The sequence below is a fragment of the Pelophylax lessonae genome, assembly GCF_965119305.1.
Source record: "Pelophylax lessonae genome assembly, contig: HAP1_SCAFFOLD_338, whole genome shotgun sequence".
Taxonomy (NCBI): Eukaryota; Metazoa; Chordata; class Amphibia; order Anura; family Ranidae; genus Pelophylax; species Pelophylax lessonae.
Genome location: NW_028120006.1, coordinates 30,732 through 50,961, shown reverse-complemented (window position 1 = coordinate 50,961; position 20,230 = coordinate 30,732). Strand labels below are relative to the sequence as shown.

Genomic DNA, 20,230 nt, shown 5'->3' with positions numbered 1-20,230 from the left:
TATGTGCAGAAGTAAAATCACTATTTACAATTGGAACACCAACAGATTCTAAGGTTGTCTTTTCTATGCTGCTGTTTTTGGAACTATTGTAGTATTTGTTTTTTGAAGAGTTTGTCAACCCTCTGTATGCTCCTACAAAATCCTCCTATCATAGATTGGAATGGATTAAAGACAAGTGTCAGGGTGCAGTTCCTTGTACCCGGCTCGGAAGACACTCCCTGTTTTTTTATTTCTCTAGGAAATTCGAGGACCCGAGCGATCATTTGTGGTGGTGTTCTTCAGTTTGACCCCACGGCGAATTGCGTTGAGCATATCTTCTCCCTGCGGTGCATCTATCAGAGCAGTATCTGCTGTCTCGGGGTCTGGTTGGTCTGTGGGTTCAGGAATGACAGGACCATCCTGTTCATCTTCTTCCTCTTCATTTTCTGACCGACCTGACCTTTGCTCTTCAGCAATAACACCAGGGGTTCCCGGGACAGGGGGGTTTACAGAAGCTTGTCCACTCCATAAGGATGCAGGTATGTCCCCGCCCAGCACGGCTCCTTCTGTGATGGATGGAGAGTCGGGGCTCTGTTCAGGTGACTCTTCACTAGTGTTGCTGGGAAGACCACCTGGAATGTCTGGGACAGTTGGGGTTTTGACCGGGATAACTGGTATCTTTATTGGAATGGGACCTCCTCCGATGGTTCCGCGTCTCACTGACGGCTTGGTAGACGGTGTCCTCCGGATAGTGGCCACTCCAGGAGTGACTATAACAGGCGCAAAGTTGGCTGGCAATCCTGCCGTGGACGCAGGGCGCTTGGATTGAAACATCCTGCGATATGACTGACTGATGTCGCTGTTTCTCGGGATGGTGGAGGACTTGTCGAAATCCTGTTGTTCTTGCTCCTGATCTCCACTCACCGAGAAGTAATCATAATCTGAAACTAGAAACAAGAGGGAGGTATGAGTGTTAAGTGAATTTCCTGTAGAAGACTTTGGGGTTTTATTAATGTGGCCGGGATAAATACTGTATTGCAGAGTTATTTTTCACCATAACATGCAAGTAGGGTTTCCATTTCATTCTTCCACACAGGCATAAAAAAGAAAAGACTGTTATTAACAAAAGAAACTAAGATAGTTCTTCCTTAAAACTGATAAACCATACATATGGACACATTATCTGCTTGCCGACCACATAACTTAGTTATATGGTGGCAGAGCGGCTCTCCTGCGCTGGATCACCCTGCACTTTCAGGTAGGGGGCACTTGCTGTGGAAGTGCTGTGATTTAGCACACGGCATGCCAGCCAATAGATGTCTGCTGACACCCACTGATCGGCGAGGAGCGACACAGAACGGAGCTCTGCCTATGTAAACAAGGCAGAGCTCCGTTCTGAAAGGGGAAAAGTGGTGGAGTTTGTGTCCCTGCAAAGCAGGAAATAAAATCCATCACTTTCCCAAGTAAAAAGCAGCACACATAGTACACAAAGACTGATTAGGCACAAATTAAAGCCTTTAGATGTTTAACCCCTCCCTGGTGTCATTAGTACAGTGACCATGCATATTTTTAGCACTGATCAATGTGGGAGGCAAGATTCTGGGAGGATGTCCATGGATGCCCTCCCAGAACTGGAAGCCTGGAGCTTGGATGGAGGGGGGGGGGGGGTCAGGGGGGCCCTTCATGGTTTCTTGCACCAGCCACCTGAAGGTTCTAGTTACGCCTCTGGTAAGTGGTGTCTGTAGATAAAAAAACAAACTGTGCCGCTCTGACTAAAGTTGAATAAGGCACTTGCAATAGGTGTTGGCTATTTACATACCCTATGAAGCCTGACTGAAATACTCCCAGGTTATTGCTAGGACATTGCTTAATGAGGCCCAGTCATCACTGCTCTCCTCCACCATCATTAAGCCTTCAAAATTCTACCAATGTAACACTGAATATTCAGATTTTTGCATAAGTCTGGTTATGACTGGCTCTCTTTAATATAACAACTCACAGTACCTTTGATGCTAATTCGAGGCTGTGTGTAACAGTTTTCATCTGTGATGTTTTAGAATAAGGACTATTGTGTTCCTCACCTTGTGATGGGATGGTGTCTTCTGAACAGCATGGGGTGGTGGTTTGTGTGCTGTATCCACTGGAGCACTGCAGGGAATCTCGACTGCTCCTCTGTGTATCAAGCTGCAGTCCTCTGCTCAGGGCAAGAGCCAGATCGTCACAGTTTTCTGCTTCTTCCACTTGCTGGTGGGGGGACACAAAAAAAAAAAAATAATAAATGAAAAATTCCTGTGATCGAGTCTATTGTGGTAAACAGATATGGACAACCCGCAGACCTCCAACTCTTAAAGTCCTGGAATGTCTGCTCAATCATGCTTCAACTCAACCTCTGGAGACCCTGAGCAATGCTGACACGTCAAACTCTTTGCTAGAGGCCTGCAGGTTGTCTCCAGGCCAGAGGTGCCAGATCTGTAGATTATGATCCAATCCGATATATCATTTTTTCTGCTAAAACAAAACTCCTTGGAGTCCTTGCAGGGCAATTGGAAATTTGGAACTACTGAAAGAATAATGTCTGTGCCTCCATGCATTTGCAAGTGAACCCAGAGCTGCATTTGCAATTGGGGGATCCACAGTCAAGCCAAAATGACAGATCTATCCCATTTATGGTCAGAGCCATATGATGGAGGGTGGTTGTCCCAAAGTATTTTGCTAGTTTGCAAAACTGCAGTCTGGGGTCATAACTGGGATAGGCCAATCTTTTGCCAATTTACTGTGCCAAAAGTGTAGGCTTATCAGCCTACAATTTTGGCAATCATTGCCTTGCTGTTAAAAAAATAAATAAATGGGCGGGGCACCTCTGCTCAGACAATAGTAAACCAAATATCCATTCTGGCAAACTCAAAGTTAACAGTCAAAAAGCATAAAGAGAAGATCACCAGGATGTTAAAAGAGCCCTGTCATGGTCATTTCTATGGTTAGGCGTACTATAGTGCAGAAAGAGTTTCTAATAAAGCTGTAAAATAAAGCATGGTTTCCTGAAGATTGGTGTTAGCAGCTAGAGAAAGAAGAGAATCTGAGAACAAAGGGTTAGAGACATGCTTCTTGGTCAAATTAAACTTTACCCTTGATGTCATGGGCATTCTTGCACTGCGGGGTGAATGAGCCTCATTAATTAGTCCGGGATGCATGAACTGGGCTCCTGAAGAAAGGTCGACTTCACGTTTGCGTCTCTGAAGAGTGTTCATCACAGGCTGGTCGTATGGACCTGGCTTAGCCCAGTCCTGAATGAAAGGTTAGAGGCTGTATATGGATGTCACCAACATGACTCTTTTTAAGGAAAGATTACTGTCCCCCAAAGCAAGTACACAGAGAAATGAGAACAATGACAAATATCAGGGCTGGATTTTTCATTATGTCAGGCTCTTATTTAGCCAGCAGAGATAAATCCTCTGCTTTAATGCATGGCACTTGACTTAGTGAGATAACAAATAATACTGCTTCCAGCTAACAAAATCTGTTCTTTCTCCTTCCTGAAAAAAAAAATCTCTACCTGGCATTGGTAAACCACATGCAGCTGGGCTCTTAACTGCTAGCAGACAATTTCTACAAGTCTATAAAAAGGCCCTTATAAAACTCGCTTTCTTGCTGGTAACTGGATGTAAAGGTGTAAAAGTGCGCTAGAAGTAAAATAGTGAAGATTTCCCATCTGCACATGTTATTTGTTCTCTACTAGTACCCTAAATCAGCCTTTTTCAACCAGGGTGCCTTGGTTAAAAATGCCTAAAATTGCCCAAAAATTGTATGTACACAAACCAGCAGGTGGATGAAGCCTGCCTTTTAGTTACACAAAGCCACAGGTTTTTATTGTGCACCATTTCAACCTTCCAGCCACCGGCATCCCAACAAACAGCGAGGTCATCAGTGTTGAGAAGGGTGTTGATCGCCTGCACAGCATCCTTGTTTGACCCTCCCCTGCCCCTCTCCATCAACACTGGGGTCACATTAGCTGAGTGCGAGAGAGAGAAACTGAGGGAGAGGAGAAACACTGGAATACTAGTCGGTACTAGTGTGCAAAAATGTATTTGGTTTGAAAGAATAAATCACCTCTAACGTTGGGTGTCCTACGTGTGTCGATGCTGCAGCATTATGAAAAAGTTTTTTACATTTTAGAACTGGGTGCCTTGAGACTTGTCCATAATTTTAAAGGGTGCCTTGACTGAAAACAGGTTGAGAAACACTGCCGTAAATAATATACATTTCTTCTTGAATGCTTCCTGAAAATAGCAGTGCACTTCCTGTGCCTAGGCACTCCTGTGCCCTGAACTTAAAAGCTGTAGATCTAAAGTAAAAGGATTCAGATTACAAAGGGAAATTTCTAAAGAGAGAAAATCTAAGGCACTGCTGCTTCTGACTGCTAGACCTAACAGATTTGGACTTAGATGTGGGCATGTCACTACTGTACTGCCCACAATTCCCCTTGCAGGAGTGGAAGCTGTATCTGGGGGTCTACAGTGCAAGGAGTCATTTACTTCTGCTTCATTCAATCTGTGGATCTGTGTTTGTGGATCTGGATTTGCACAGCCCTGCCCCTAAGCCTCCATCCCTCCATAGAGATACAATGTGAGGCAAGGCAGGTCGGTAATAGGGAAAAGCTGTACTAGCTCTAGTTTTTTGACCTTTGTGTGCCTCTTTTGGGCACAGCCTCTGTAGTACAGAGCATCTTTAACTTGTAGCATCCCTACACCTAAGAGGCCTCTGGCACAATAGACTCGATTGGCTCTATTGAAGTCTCTGTATAGTATTGCAGCCAATTCCTCTCCTAGTATTAGAATAGTAAAACTCCCAATGTAGTAAGAAGCATCCAAAACAAAAAGATATGCACAGAGCCCTGGTCTCAACCCCACTGAATGCCTTTGGGGTTAGAATGCCAATTATGAGCTTGGTGTTCTCATCCAATATCAGTAACCTCACAAATGCTCTTTTAGTTAAATGGGCAAATTCCCACAGAAAACTCCCAAAATACTGTAAAAAGCTATCCCATAAGAGCTGATGTGGTTAAAGCTGCAAGTTGGGAAGGGAGGGGAGGTTGGCAATAGTGATCGACCGATATCGTTTGGTCATCACATATCGGTATCGGCCAATATTGGCCGATATTTTTGTACATTAAAAAAACTTTTTTTTTCTTAAAAGGTACTCTGGTGGAGGGATCGGGGGGTCTAAAAGACCCCAAACCCCTCCTCTGCACTTGAAAGCATTCAAAACGCCAAGTTTGGCTGTTTTGAATGCTGTAATTTTTTTTAATTTAGCGCAGAGTACCCGGAAGTGATGTCATGACATCACTTCCGGGTCTTTACATGGAGACCCGATCAGAGCTGAATGCAGCTTTGATTGGGTCTTCAGTGCCGTGCAGGCAGGGTGCCCCGGGTCTCCCGGTGGGATGGGAGACCCGGGCGAGCCGCAGAAGGCGGCGGGAGGGGTGGGGGAGCGTCCCATCCCGCTCCTTGTAATGACAGTCGAGTGGCTTCTCAGCTACATCGGTTGTCATTACAAGACAGCCGACCATCGGCTATGGACGCCGGTACCGGGGTGATGCCTCTAGCTGCAAGCATTACTCCGGTACAAGCACTTTCCGGAAATATCGGTAACCTCCGGGGCCGATTCTGATATATCGGGGAAAGTGCATATCGGCCCCCGATATATCGGCTTTGCCGATAATCGGTCGATCCCTAGTTGGCAACTCCATATTAATGCTCATGGTTTTAGAGTGGGATGTCTAACAAGCTGATATAGATATAATGGTCAGGAGTCAATAAACTTTAAGGCCATAAAGCATAATATCCAGTTATAACCACTGGTTTAAATGCTAGTCCTTGAATTAAATATACAAGTACAACTACAACATCACCAGAATGAAATAATTACACCTAAAACATCAAACTAGGAAACTGTATACGTTTTCTGTCCCTACCAGATGGTAGGACTTGAAGGAACACTACTGCCGGAAATATTTTATTTTGATAATTGGAGGCAGTTAAAACATGTAATGAGAGTACCGAGAACATCCACTGCTTATTTATTTAACATTATTTTATTTGTGTGAATGAAGCCCAAGGTGACCAGCAAATCCTGGAGTCTTGGTAACCAATTATGTAAATCCAGCCCTGCTATAAGTACAAAGGAAAAGTAATAATTGAAGGGGCCGTCAGAAGTCAGCATGATCTTGAAGACAACATGGACCCATGAAAGGACTACTGTGGAGTTAGAAGTCAGACACATATTGAGCAGTGCTACAGAATGAGAACAACAGAAGTTTAAAGTTGGAAACTTTAGATTTAAAATGATTACTTAGTTGAAGAGTCTTCAGTTAAAGGACCTTTGATCATGTAACTGTTTACTTAGGAGTTTGACCAAGATCTAGGCTGTGATGTGTACATAGTTCATGGTTTGAGTTGAGGGTCAGGTCGCACTTTAAATGACAATTGCGTGGTCATACAACACTGTACCCAGACTAAATTGTTATCATTTTATTCACACAAATAGAGCTTTCTTTTTTTAATCACCAATGGGTTTTTTTTTTTTTTTTGCTAAATAGATGAAAAAAGAAGAAAAAAAAAAAAAAAACACTTTGTTTGTTTTTGCTGTTATAATATTTTGCAAATAAATAATCTTTCTTCATGAATTTAGGCCAAAATGTATTCTGCTACATTACTTTGGTAAAAATAACCCAAACCAGTGTATATTATTTAGTCTGTAGGAAAATATTATAAAGTCCACAAGCTATGGTATATCCGAAAATTGATCAATCCTGATGTACGGACGGCCTATGTCATCATATAAAATGGGTGTGACAGTGATTAGAGACACTGGCTGGTGAAAGTACGGAAAAAAAATAAATATTTTTTTTTAGTTTTTTTTTAACACACTTTGACCAGAGCAATATAATGGTACCATAGTGTCATTGTGCCACCCTAGGGAAGTAATCAGTCATTTATTTTTACACGTTTGCTTATGGCATTGAGTAAAATCGGTTCTTTCAGTTTTTGTTGCGATTAGCTTTAATTGGCCACAATTGATCACATGGCGCAGATGGGCTGTGATTGGCCCAGTCTATACATACAATCTGCTTCCTGCGACCAATCACAGCAAGCAACACTAAGGATGGCTTGAAAGGAAGTCAACCATTGTTTAGAACTGTAACGTGACCTGCTGTGATTGGTTACAGCAGACACATGATACAGTAACAGGAGAAAATCCAGAGGAAAATGATAGGCCAAATACAGAAAACAGCACAATGAAATACAATTATTTTAATTTTATAACTAGGACCTAGAGATGTAAAAACAGTTCTATGGCCAAAAGTTCCCATCAAAATAAAACATAGGGCAGTGACGGCAAACCTTGGCACCATAGATTTTTTAGAACTACATTTCCTATGATGCTCATGCACTCTGCATTGTAGTTGAGCATCATGGGAGGTGTAGCTCCAAAAAATCTGGAGTGCCAAGGTTCGCCATCACTAACATAGGGTGTCAAAATCCAATCCAAGGTAAATAACTGCCAACTTACAATAAAGGAAGAAACAGATTACAGAACTGAATTTTAGGCAAGAAAATACAATTGGCAGACAGTGAAAGGTATGGGACTCCACAATGCCTACTAACCTCACCATAACTGAATAATTAGTTTACAGCCCATTCATGTTTCCACTTTGTGTGTATTTACTATATGCGTGCCTCGTGAACGGTCATGTGTTTCTTTTATGCTTTTCTGCACTGTGTGTAAATCCCCCCAAAACAAGTATCATTAAAACTCTAAACCTTCTGCATTAATCAATGGTTAATGTAGTATAATACTCTACTAGAGTTTTCAGGTTGAGATACACATATGTATCCTACGTGCGTTGTAAGCCTAGCTAGGAAAGTAGACTTCCCAAAGGCCATCCAACACACCCACCCAATTGCCACCACTGGTCTAAGGCAAGTTCTTGGAGTGGAGACAAGCGTCGGTTAACAAGAAGCTTGCTATCTACGTTGTTGAGCATCTCGTCCAACCTTTTAGCTAGGCCTACAAAGCATGAAGGAACAATGGACTGTGTATTCCATGTACTTTGAACTAGGAATTATTTGGATTTACCGATATTGCCGATATTTTGGGAAAGTGCATGTACCGGGGTGATGCCTGCAGCTAGAGGCATCACCCCGGTACCGGCATCCATAGCCGACGGTCGGCTGACTTGTAGTGACAACCGATGCGGCTGAGAAGCCGCTTGACTGTCAGTACAAGGAGCGAGAGGGAACGTCCCCCCCTCCCGACACCTTCCACAGCTCGCCCCGAGTCTCACGTCTCACCAGGAGATGGGCATCCTTCCTGCACCACCGCCGTCTGACTGGGTTTCCATTTTTTTTAATTCGGCGCCAAGTACCCAAAAGTGATGTCATGACATCACATCACTTCCAAGTACTGGCGGCGCAGAATTAAAAAAAAAAAAAAACTTACAGCATTCAAAACAGCCAAACTTGGCGTTTTGAATGCTTTTAAGTGCAGAGGAGGGGTTTGGGGTCTTTTAGACCCCCAGATCCCTCCACCACAGTACCTGTAGGCATTAAAAAAAAAAAAAAAAAAAAAATGTAATGTCTGAAAATATCGGCCGATACCGATATCCTATGACCAAAATATCGGCGTTAAAAAAAACGATATCGGTCGATCATTACTTTGAACCCTGGGGGACAGAACAATGAAAAAATTAAGTGAGAATTCTTCTTGAAATCTGTACCAAAAATTAGCATTACATGGAACTACACTAGAAGATGAATAAAGCTGAGAGAGACAACACAGTGTAAGTAGTACTTTTTAAAATACTTATAATTTTATAATTCTACAGTTTTCCTTTTATTCTGATCAAAATGATTTTAATGCATAATCATTTTTGGACAATCTAGAGAGATGGTGAGTTCAGTACGGTTGTGTAGTCTTTACAAAAAGATCAAAACTTTACAGAAATTAGGAAACCCCGGACAATGGTTTGATTAGATGACAGGAAAGAGGAGATGAGACATCAAAGCCAAAAGCCGCACCACACAAACACAAACCTTCCAGGAAGGGATCTTGGATGATGGCAACATGCCTGGACCAATGGTGTAATAGTGATAGTCTGGATGAGCGGAATTAGATCGGGTCCAGGGGCGGGACACTGGGAGCGGGAAATGGGTGAAATGGCCTGCCATAGGCAGTTCGCCATAGTGATGATACCCATTGGACAGCTGGAGACAGACAACATGGAGGAGGAAAAAATGAAAAAACAAAACAGGGAACAAAATGCAAAATCAATACAATGATAAAGGTGATTAAAATCAAGCTGAGATTGATCCACCTCTAAACCCAGGGGTAGCAGCCATTTTGTAGACAGCACCACAAAAAAAAAAAAAAAAAAAAAAAACATAATAGAGGTGTTTCTATTATCTTATTTTATTATAAGGATTAGAAAAATAAAATGTTGGCGCATAAACAGATAGAATTAGATGGCAGATATATAGAAAGTTTAAAGTGGTTGCAAATCCATACATATACCCCCTGAAGTGACTAGCCTCGGGTGATACAAGAGAACTCATTTCCACATTAGGTTAGATTCACACTCTTGTGGGTGGTACGGCTTGCGCTTGTGCCGGCACAGCAGCCCGTTGATTTGAACGGGATTTGAATGGGATGCTGTACTTGTGGGAAACAAACAATAAGGTCCTGGCGCTGATCCGCTGAGCAACCTCCTTTTTCCTCATGAATTTCAGCAGTCACAGTGCCCTTCATTCACAGTGTAATGGTGCTTTCTGCAACATCAAGGACTGCCCAGCGAAGGAGACGAGATGAAGAGGATTCTGCTTAACCCTAGACTGGTCTGAAGACTTACTATCTGACTCATATATTCCAATGAGTCAGACGCGCTGTTATACCCAAGGGTGTCAAATATAATGGGATAACCTTCTCCTCCTTCCTCCTTTATAAATACATTTTTAGCAGTGGGGGCTATCACAGGCTCGTCTGTCCGTTAACTATGGGAATCAACCTGGATGCGGCTTCCGTGCGCAGGCTCCGCTCCTGTACGTGTTGCGTCACTCAAACGACAGCAGTAACACTTTTTAAGCTCTCTCAGGGGTGATGGCGAGAGATTGAGAAAAACATGTCTTGCTGCCCTGCTGTATCTTCTCAAAATGGTGGCTGAGTCACTTCCTGTACAGATTCTTGTGGGAAATGCAGGGAAAGAGTCCCTGGTCCTTTTAAAAAAAACACGGCCACATGGAAATGCACCGTATTTTTGGACCCGAAAAGCACTGCTTTTTCCGATTCTTGGGGTTTTTTTACCTTCATGCATTCTATGCATGAAGGTAAAAAACCTTCTGTGTGCAGCGGCCCCCGTAGTACTTACCTGAGCTCCATCGTGATCCAGCGATGTGCACTACAGTCTCGGCTCTCTTGGGACTCTCACCGCTCATTAGCTGAGACAGATTGGCTCCCACTGCTATCAATCACAGCCAGTGAATCAATGAGCAGAGAGAGGGGGCTGGGCTGAGAATGGACACCCAGAGATGTGAGATGTGAATGGACACCCAGAGCTGCGGCTCGGGAGTGTGCCCGCTTGGGTGCCCCCACAGCAAGCTGCTTGCTCTGGGGGCACTTGGCAGGAGAGAGGTGTCCTCCTCCTCCCCCCTCCCTGCCTGTCAGCTCCGACTGCTGCTATAATTTAGTTACATAGTTACATAGTTAGTGAGGTTGAAAAAAGACATCAGTCCATCCAGTTCAACTTATGATGTGTGTGTGTGTTTGCTTTTAACCGTACATTGTATACCCCTGTATGTTGTGGTCTTTAAGGTGTCCATCTAATAGTTTTTTGAAACTATCAATGCTCCCTGCTGATACGACTGCTTGTGGAAGAGAATTCCACATCCTTACCGCTCTTACAGTGAAGAACCCCTTACGCACTTTAAGGTTAAACCGCCTTTCCTCAAGTTTTAGTGAGTGGCCACGTGTCTTATTGTATCTCCTCTCTCTGAATAGTTTGTTCCTCATGCTCGGGTCGCCAGTAGAGTATTTGTACATTGATATCATATCCCCCCTCAATCGTCTCTTCTCCAGAGAGAATAGGTTCAGTGCTTGTAGTCTTTCCTCATAGCTGATGTCCTCCATTCCCCTAATTATTTTTGTTGCCCTTCTCTGGACTTTCTCCAATTCCAGCACATCCTTCCTGAGGACCGGTGCCCAGAACTGGACAGCATACTCCAGATGTGGCCGGACCAGAGTCTTGTAGAGTGGGAGAATAATCTCTTTATTTCTGGAGTGAATCCCCTTTTTTATACAACCCAGTATTCTGTTGGCTTTGCTTGCGGCGGCTTGGCATTGCATGCCACTGCCAAGCCTGTTGTCTACCAGTACCCCCAGGTCCTTTTCCATCCTAGACTCACCCAGAGGTTCCCCCCCCTAGTGAGTAGCTTGCTTTCTGGTTTCTGGCCCCCAAGTGCATTACTTTGCATTTTTCAACATTAAATCTCATCTGCCATGTAGTTGCCCACCCCGTTATTTTGTTCAGGTCCGCTTGCAAGGTTTCCACATCCTGCATAGAAGATATTGGCAAGCCTAATTTAGTATCATCTGCAAATACTGAGATTGTACTAGATATCCCCTCCTCTAGATCATTTATGAATAAATTAAACAGGATTGGTCCCAGGACAGAACCCTGGGGGACCCCACTTTCCACACCCGCCCAATCCGAGTACTCCCCATTAATCACCACCCTCTGTACTCTCCCCTGGAGCCAGTTCTCTATCCAGGTACTCACCTTATGGTCCATACCTACCTTCCTTAGTTTGTACAGTAAGCGTTTGTGGGGAACGGTGTCAAAGGCCTTTGCAAAGTCCAGATACACCACATCCACAGGCTTACCTTTATCTAGGTGGCAGCTCACTTCATCGTAGAAGGTTAATAGATTGGTTTGGCACGAACGATTTTTCATGAATCCATGCTGATTACTACTTATAATACCGTTTTCATTACTAAAGTCTTGTATGTGGTCCCTTATCATCCCCTCCAAAATTTTGCAGACTACTGATGTTAGGCTGACCGGCCTATAGTTACCCGGGATATATCTCAGCCCCTTTTTAAATATTGGTACCACGTTGGCTTTTTTCCAATCAGCTGGCACCATACCTGTCTGTAAACTATCCTTAAAGATCAAGAATAATGGTCTGGCAATCACCTGGCTGAGCTCATTAAGAACCCTCGGGTGCAAGCCATCCGGTCCCGGGGATTTATTTATGTTAAGTTTCTCTAGTTTAGCTCTAAGTCTATCCTCTGTTAGCCATGGCGGCACTTCCTGAGGTGTATTATTTAGTTCGGCCTTACAAGCAAGGTTCGTGTAGCCCCCCGATTCCTTTGTGAAGACTGAAGAAAATAAATTATTTAACACTTCCGCCTTTTCTCTGTCCTCTGTGGCCATTTTTCCTTTATCATCTTTTATGGGGCCAATGTGTTCTGGCCTCGCTTTCCTACTGTTTATATACTTAAAGAACTTCTTGGGGTTCTTTTTACTCTCCTCCGCTATATGTCTCTCGTGTTCTATTTTAGCCGCCCTGATTTCGTCTTTACATTTCTTATTACACTCTTTGTAATGCTTAAATGCTGCCAATGACCCCTCAGTCTTGTATTTTTTGAAGGCCTTTTCTTTAGCTCTAATATACATTTTTATGTTGGAGTTTAGCCACCCAGGGTTTAGTTTTGCTCTTTTAAATTTATTTCCCTGTGAAATGCACTGGTCAATCCCCCTGTTAAGTATGCTCTTGAAGCACTCCCATTTTTCCTCCGTGTTCTTTGTTCCCAGGGTTCTATCCCATTTGATATTTTCTAGCAGCGAGCGCAGTTTAGGGAAATTGGCTCTTTTGAAATTCAGTGTCCTTATATTACCCTTGTGTTTCCTATTACTGTAATTAATACTGAAACAAATTGACCTATGGTCACTGTTGTCCCGTATTTCTATATCCGTGAGCAGGTCTGTATTGTTGGTAATCAGTAGGTCTAGTACCGCATTGTTTCTTGTCGGTGCATTCACCATCTGACCCATGAAATTGTCCTGCAAAACATTTAGGAACTGCCGAGCCTTGGCTGAGTGTGCGGTTCCTTCTGCCCAGTCTATATCTGGATAATTAAAGTCCCCCATTATAATGACATTTCCCATCCTTGCTGCCAATCCTATCTGTAACATGAGGTCCGCCTCACTCTCCTCCCTCTGGTTGGGGGGCCTATAGCATACGCCCAATATTACCTTCCCCACCGTGCCTTCCCTTTGAAGCTCTACCCATAGGGATTCTGCCTCGTCCTTAGCTCCATTATTAATATCATCCCTCATATTTACCTGTATACTGTTCTTAATATACAGACATACCCCTCCCCCTTTTTTACCCTCTCTATCCCTGCGATAAAGGGAATACCCCTGAATGGTCGCCATCCAGTCATGAGAGCTGTCAAACCAAGTCTCCGTTATCCCCACAAAATCTAAGTCCTCCTCAAACATTAGCAGCTCCAGCTCTCCCATCTTGTTGGCCAGGCATCTGGCATTGGTATACAAGCCCCGTAATTTTGATCGGTTACAATTTCTGAGTGTTCTTTCTACAATCCCCTGTGTTACATTAAATAAGGTGTCCCAGTGTTTGTGGTTTTGTAAAAATAAGCCGATGTATATCTTTTTCATAGCGCCGCTCACGTGACCAGCCACCTCTCTCCTCCTAGCTTATGTCAGTGAGGGTTTCTCTGCCCCTCCCACTGTAGCTGTCAGACTGGGAGAAGAAAGAGGAGGCCAGTCAGGTGAGCGCCAAGTGGTGCTATAAAAGGTATAGAATGGCCTATCTTTACAAAAACACATGCACTGGACACATCAGTTAATGTAACACAGGGGATTGTAGAAATGACACTCTGTGGCTTAAAGTGGATGTAAACACCATTCATAAAATCTGACCTGGGCACATATCTGTAGTGTTTACTGATCTCCCTCCAAAGCCCTAAGTCCTGTGTCTATATGCTGCTCTGTTCCTTCAACATGATAACTTCTGACAAGTTCTCCGACACAGCAGATAAAAGCAGCTGGAAATTTGTGTGGGGGTGGGTGCATAGAGCTAGATTAGCAGAGAGCTGGTCTATTCACAGCACAGCTCTGCATGTTTATACCTTCATCTTCCTATGTGGAAGGAGGTGTGCCTTTCCTCCAATCAGGTGTCCCACAGTGTATGCCCAGACTCCCCACCCAGTGCTGGAATAGGAAGAGAAAATTCTAACATGATGTTCACTTTTTAAACAGTGTAGAAAGCGGGAGAGAGCAGATATACATGTAAAACTTATGTAGGGAGATTTCTTTAATCTCTGTGTATCATCTGAGGTTGTTCACTTCACTGGGTATATGTGAGGGTTAAATCCACTTTTGCAAAGCATGCTCTTAATGGCACCTGTGCCAAGTGGCTGACCTCCTGTGTTCAGAATGCAGTGGGGCAACCAGGACACGGAAGCCATTGGAGATCAATGGATAGGGTCTACTTCAGTGATTTTCAGCTTGCAGGTGCATCAGTTAGGTATGGCATATACTGTACATATGGCCAATGTAACTGTATACAATATCCACACCTGGAAGTCCTCTTTAGCATATTCTTTCATTTTTTTCACCATCAATCAGTGATCTGCTTATCATGCATGATTCATATTAATATTGTCATTTTCTTTTCATTCCTAACAAGTAACAGTTTTGTTTTACTTATACCACTATTGCATCTTCTTTTACTTATTCTATATACTATATTCCACATACTTCTATGTCATTTTTCTTAGCAAGCTAGTGACCAATCACCTATTTTTCCTATGTAACACATTATACCTATAAAAACTTCAATAAAGGAAAGGAAACCAAAATATCCTGAATTCTGTACACAACCTGCCTGTGTATATTCGTATCTTTTACACAGGGTCATTTATTATTCTGATTTGTTGGTTCTTAGATCAGTTGACCTGTAAAATTATTACAATTTTAATTTTATCTTGATTACAGATTACCTGAGATTGCAACAGTGCAAGAAACAATATGAAAAGGTATTAGTTTGGATGCTACAAAATAATTGTTAGTTCCCAGGTAATCATCAGCTGTACGTATTGTAATACAGGAACACTTCAATGGCTGAAAAAACATATTCACCTTGTCAGTGGAGGCCCACGCTCCCATGGTGGACCCGGAGCTCACAGATGTGGGAGAACTACACTCGCTGACCGACTGGCAGGTTTCAGACGCTTCAGAGGAGGCAGAGCTGGATGAATTCTGGAAACAAGGGAGACGTATGAACGGAATATTGTGAGCAATCAATAAAGCACAGGAAAGCAAAAGGAAAGAAGAAGCTAAAACATCACTGTTATTACATAGTTACATAGTAGGTGAGGTTGAATAAAGATAATAGTCCATCCAGTTCAACCTGTGTAGGTGTGTGTGGCTGTAATCATCTCACATAGCCCTTAATGTTCTGATCCTTGAGATGTACGTCTAAGAGTCTTTTGAAAGCCACCATACTTCCCGCAGAAACCACCTCTTGTGGTAGAGAATTCCACATTCTTGTAGCCCTAACAGTAGAGAACCCCCCACGTTGCCTGAGGTTAAAACGCTTCTCCTCTAATCGCATTGTATGTCCTCGAGTCCTCATGCAATCCCTTCGACTGAACAGCTTTTTTTCTAAGCTGAGATCCCCATTGAGATATTTATCCTTCATATAAGATAGGGCCAGGGACTATTCATAGGATTCAGATATATTGGGCAGACTAGATGGGCCAAATGGTTCTTATCTGCTGACACATTCTATGTTTCTATGTTTATAAATTGCTATCATGTCCCCCCTCAGGCGTCTCTTCTCCAGGGAGAATAAATCGAGCGATTGCAGCCGCTCTTCATAGTTAAGGTTATCCAATTCCCTAATCAGTTTAGTTGCCCTTCTCTGGACTCTCTCCAGCTCCAACACATCCCTCCTGAGGACTGGCGACCAGAACTGGACAGAATACTCCAGATGCGGTTGGACCAGAGTTTTATAAAGTGGAAGGATTATAGTCTTATCTCTGGAATACATCCCTTTCTTTATGCATGCTAATATTCTGCTGGCTTTGGCAGCTGCCGCTTGACATTGCATGCTGTTGCCTAAACTATCATCAACCAAGACTCCCAGATCCTTCTCCATTTTTGATTCCCCCAAGGGTTCCCCTCCTAACGTGTATTGAGCTCAGGGGCGTAACTACAGGGGTTGCAGGGGTTGCAATTGCTACCGGGCCCCATGCTCCAGGGGGCCCGGTAGCAAACCAGTGGGTAAACTTCCAGGATCTCAAAGGTCACACTTGCGACCGGGCCCTGGCATTGCACCACTGTGGGGAGGCCCCAAGATTGCAGGAAGGGGGCCCACTGCAGAACTTGTGAAGGGATCCTGCTGCGGGACCATAATAAAAGGCCCTGCAACGAGAGTAAAGAGCCCCAGGATTAGTGGGAAGAGCCCCGGGCTTGAAGGGAAGGGCCCCGGCCAGGGGTCTGGGGGGCCCTTCATGGTTTCTTGCATCGGGGCCCTGAAGGTTCTAGTTACGCCTCTGATTGAGCTTTTATGTTTCTAGTCCCCAAGTGCAAAACCTTACACTTTTCCACATTAAACCTCATTTGCCAAGTCGTTGCCCACTCCGTTATTTTATCCAGGTCATTCTGTAGGATATCTGCTTCATGCTGTGCAGTTATTGCCCTGCCCAATTTTGTGTCATCTGCAAAAACTGATATGGAACTACTGATCCCATCCTCAATGCTGTTTATGAATAAATTGAACAAGGTTGATCCCAGGACTGAGCCCTGGGGCACCCCGCTTACTACCTCAGACCAGTCTGAGTATGCGCTGTTTATTACCACCCTTTGGACACGCCCTTTTAGCCAGTTCCGTATCCAAGAGCAAACCCTGCTGTCGATACCTGCAGACCTTATTTTATAAATTAAGTGCTTGTGGGGAATTGTATCAAATGCCTTAGCGAAATCCAAGTACACCACATCCACTGGTCTGCCCCTATCTAGCTCACAGCTCACCTCCTCGTAGAATGTTAAGAGATTGGTTTGACAAGAACGCCCATTTGTTAGACTGTATGGGAATCCAAATTGCTTTAATTATTCAAAATATGATCACATAAAACAGCCAACATGTTTCAGAGGCCAAAAACACTTCCCCCTTCATCAGGGATCAGTGAACTTTAACAAGGCCTAGATTGACTTCGTAAAATGAACTATGAGATAGATCTGTAGTCTGCTAATAAAGAGATCAAGAAGGATGCATTCAGATGGGTGATCAGACCCGTCCCTCATATCTGAGCCGCTGTCTGCAGGGGCGCACTAGGAGCTTCTGGCTTTTCCTGCTCTGTACTTTTACAGGTAGGGGAGTTGTACTGATGCCACCCCTGGTCGGTTTTTGTGTCTTTTAGCCACTCATAACCTCTAGCACAGAACTGAGGGGGTTTTAGGGCACTTCCTGAGCTCCGTGGAACAAGTCTAATAGGCGGGTGGGCGGGGACAGAAGCAAGCTGAAGAGTGGGAGAGAGAACACAGCACTCGCAACACTCTAGCTCCCTCCTTCCCAGGCTGACAGGAGAAGTGATACTGCTATCACTACTCCTGTCAGCAGCGGCACCCCCCTCAATGCAGCGCCCGGGGAAGTTTCCCCCCTGCCCCCCCCCCCCTCCTAGTTTTGGCCTTGCTTGTAACCAGTACACAGCAAATCTTTCAGGATACAAATTGAGAAGCTGGCATTGACAACCTATTTTTGAATCGTAAGGACTTAGGGTCATCATACGAATTCTTACTTAATCTGCTTAACTGGCCATATACTAGTAGAATTTTACTGCAATTTTTTTTTGTTTTAATACCATTCTATTTCCTAATCATCAATCGGGTCAAACTGATGTTTGAATTCAACCAAAGTGGGGAGAATATTTAAAAGAACAAGGACAACATTTTTTTTAAGAACAAACAAATTTCTAACCATGTATTTGGTTTTGTTCAGAAATAAAATGTTATTGCTGTCCGTATCTCCGTATTCCATATTTTCCTTTAAAAAGGAAGTAAACCCTCCTCTGCAACTTTTACCTATAAGTGCGCCCAGGGCTGCTGTTAGAAATCACGGGGCCCCGTACAGACTACCTGGCAGGGCCCCCTCAAGAAAATATTAAAGATATATTTAGCTAAAATTACAACAAAATCACTATTATCAGACACAAATATAACATAACTCACATAATTCCTGCTAAATCTAAAAAAAACAAAAAAAAAAACATGTTAAATAAAAAAGATGATGAGATGAGAAAAATATACAGGCTGGGCAGTTGGAGCTCAGTGATCAGAGAGACAGAGAGAGAGAAACAAAGTTATAATTTACAAATAAACTCCTGAGCAGAGATAAGTGCTGGGAGGGGGGCCCCACACAAGGGAGGGGGATTAGTGAGGGACGACTGTCTCTTTCTCAACAGATAAAAGCTGATAGCAGGGAGAGGGACAGAGATCAGATTCAGGTGCTGGAGGAAGATTTCTGTAATTGTTGTCCATCACTAATCCCCCTCTCTGTGTGGGCCCCCCCCCGTGTGCTTGGGCCCCCTACAAGAGGGCTGGTGGTCCCCCCCTATCAGCAGCCCTGAGTGCGCCTATGATAAGGCTTACCTATAGGTACTGTAAATATCTCCTAAACATGCACCGTTTAGGAGATATTTACCTTACATGCAGCCAGTGACATTACTGGCGTATGCGCTCTGAAGGAACGGCCGCTGGTGCCGTTCCTTCAGAGCCCCGTGTGCGTGAGTGACATCACCGCGGCTCTGGCCAATCAGATGGGCGGATGCCGCGATCCCAGAAGACGGGCGACTGAACATGTCGCCTGTCATTCAGCTAAGCGGGCGGCACAGCGGTGGCTCGTTCTAAGGTAAGTATGCAATGCATACTAGCTCATTATGTGTTTCTCTTTCAGGTTGAAAAAAACATTTTTTTTTATGGGTTTACAACCTCTTTAAGCAGAACTAAATCCATCAATTTAAGGGTTTCAAAACAGTTACATTGCTGGAATGCCGGGATTGCTAACTGTCACATTTACTTGTGCTTTCAACCAAACTGTTAAACCATCAAATGGCTGATGTCATAAATGATCACATAAAACAGAGGCCAAGATGGCAGCTTCCTTGGCTGAAAACAATAGGAGGGTTTAGTTCCGCTTTCATTTCCGGTCTGAAACAAGTTGTCACTGGGACAGGGAGTAAGGAAAAATCTCCCCAACAAGGCCTCAGACTGAAATATAATCCCAATGGGAGTTCTGACAATGCCCAACTCTATTAAGAAAAAGTTTCAGTTTGAGAACCAAGTTTGTGGAGCATACAGTCCAATAACGGTGTTGATGAGCACCATGACCAATGACACTTAACAGACTCCAAATCACACAGACTTCTGGCTTACCTGGTTGACAGCTTCCGGTGGCATAGGCGATGGAGACTTTGACTGAAAAGCATCTTGGGAAATGAAGCCAGAATCATGGGAGGAGACGCTGGAAAGCCTCATCGGTGCCTGCTGGGGCAGATTGGAGCTGCGATAGCGATAGTGTGAAGTAGGTGAGTGTGAGTGCGAGCCGCTCGACCTCGAGTCACTACTGTTAACGCTGTTCAGACTGCTGTGTGAGACAAGGGGAAGGTGGGAGAGGAAAATACGAGGGGGGTAGCAAAATGTGGGGGCAGAAGGGTGAGGGGGAATGAAAAGAAAAAAAATGGAAAGGGAAAAAGGGAAGGGGAAAAAAATCAAGCACCAAATTATAACTCCACAAATTTCCAGCAAGCAGGCAGCAAGACCGACAAATGACACACAGACACACTTAGTACAATGACTGCAGTATCCCACGTTTCAGGTTGTTGGAGATGCTTCTTCAGGGTGCCTGCTACAAGCTAGTGCTGCTGTATTGTGGTCAGAGGAAAAAAAAATTAAAGAAAGCTGCACCTCTGTCATGTTTCTTTTCTTCAACTTCAAAAAAATGTTATTGCCACTTGGATAAATTTGCAGCAAACTAGAGCACATTGCTCTGCAAACCCTATTCCAACTCCTCTGATTTGTTTCACTCCAAATGTTATAGTATAGACCAGTGGTTGTCACCTTATGAGCTATAGGGGGGCCTCAAATGTGGCCCCTGACATCACAAAAGGCCCA

The 20,230-nt window shown here is 43.8% G+C and overlaps 1 protein-coding gene across 1 annotated transcript; it reads right to left on the bottom strand.

Annotated features, from left to right (window-relative positions):
* Nucleotides 1–234: 234 nt before the first annotated feature.
* LOC309543743 (protein MTSS 1-like) lies at nt 235–19,692 on the bottom strand (the record flags this gene model as incomplete). The annotated part of the gene is made up of 6 exons (XM_082276186.1): nt 19,493–19,692; nt 15,197–15,316; nt 9,072–9,242; nt 3,105–3,263; nt 2,061–2,223; nt 235–926 (listed from the first exon to the last, which is right to left on the bottom strand). Exons 1-6 carry the CDS (start codon nt 19,592–19,594, stop codon nt 235–237), a joined length of 1,407 nt encoding a protein of 468 aa, XP_082132312.1. The 5' UTR covers nt 19,595–19,692.
* Between the last annotated feature and the right edge of the window lie 538 nt (nt 19,693–20,230).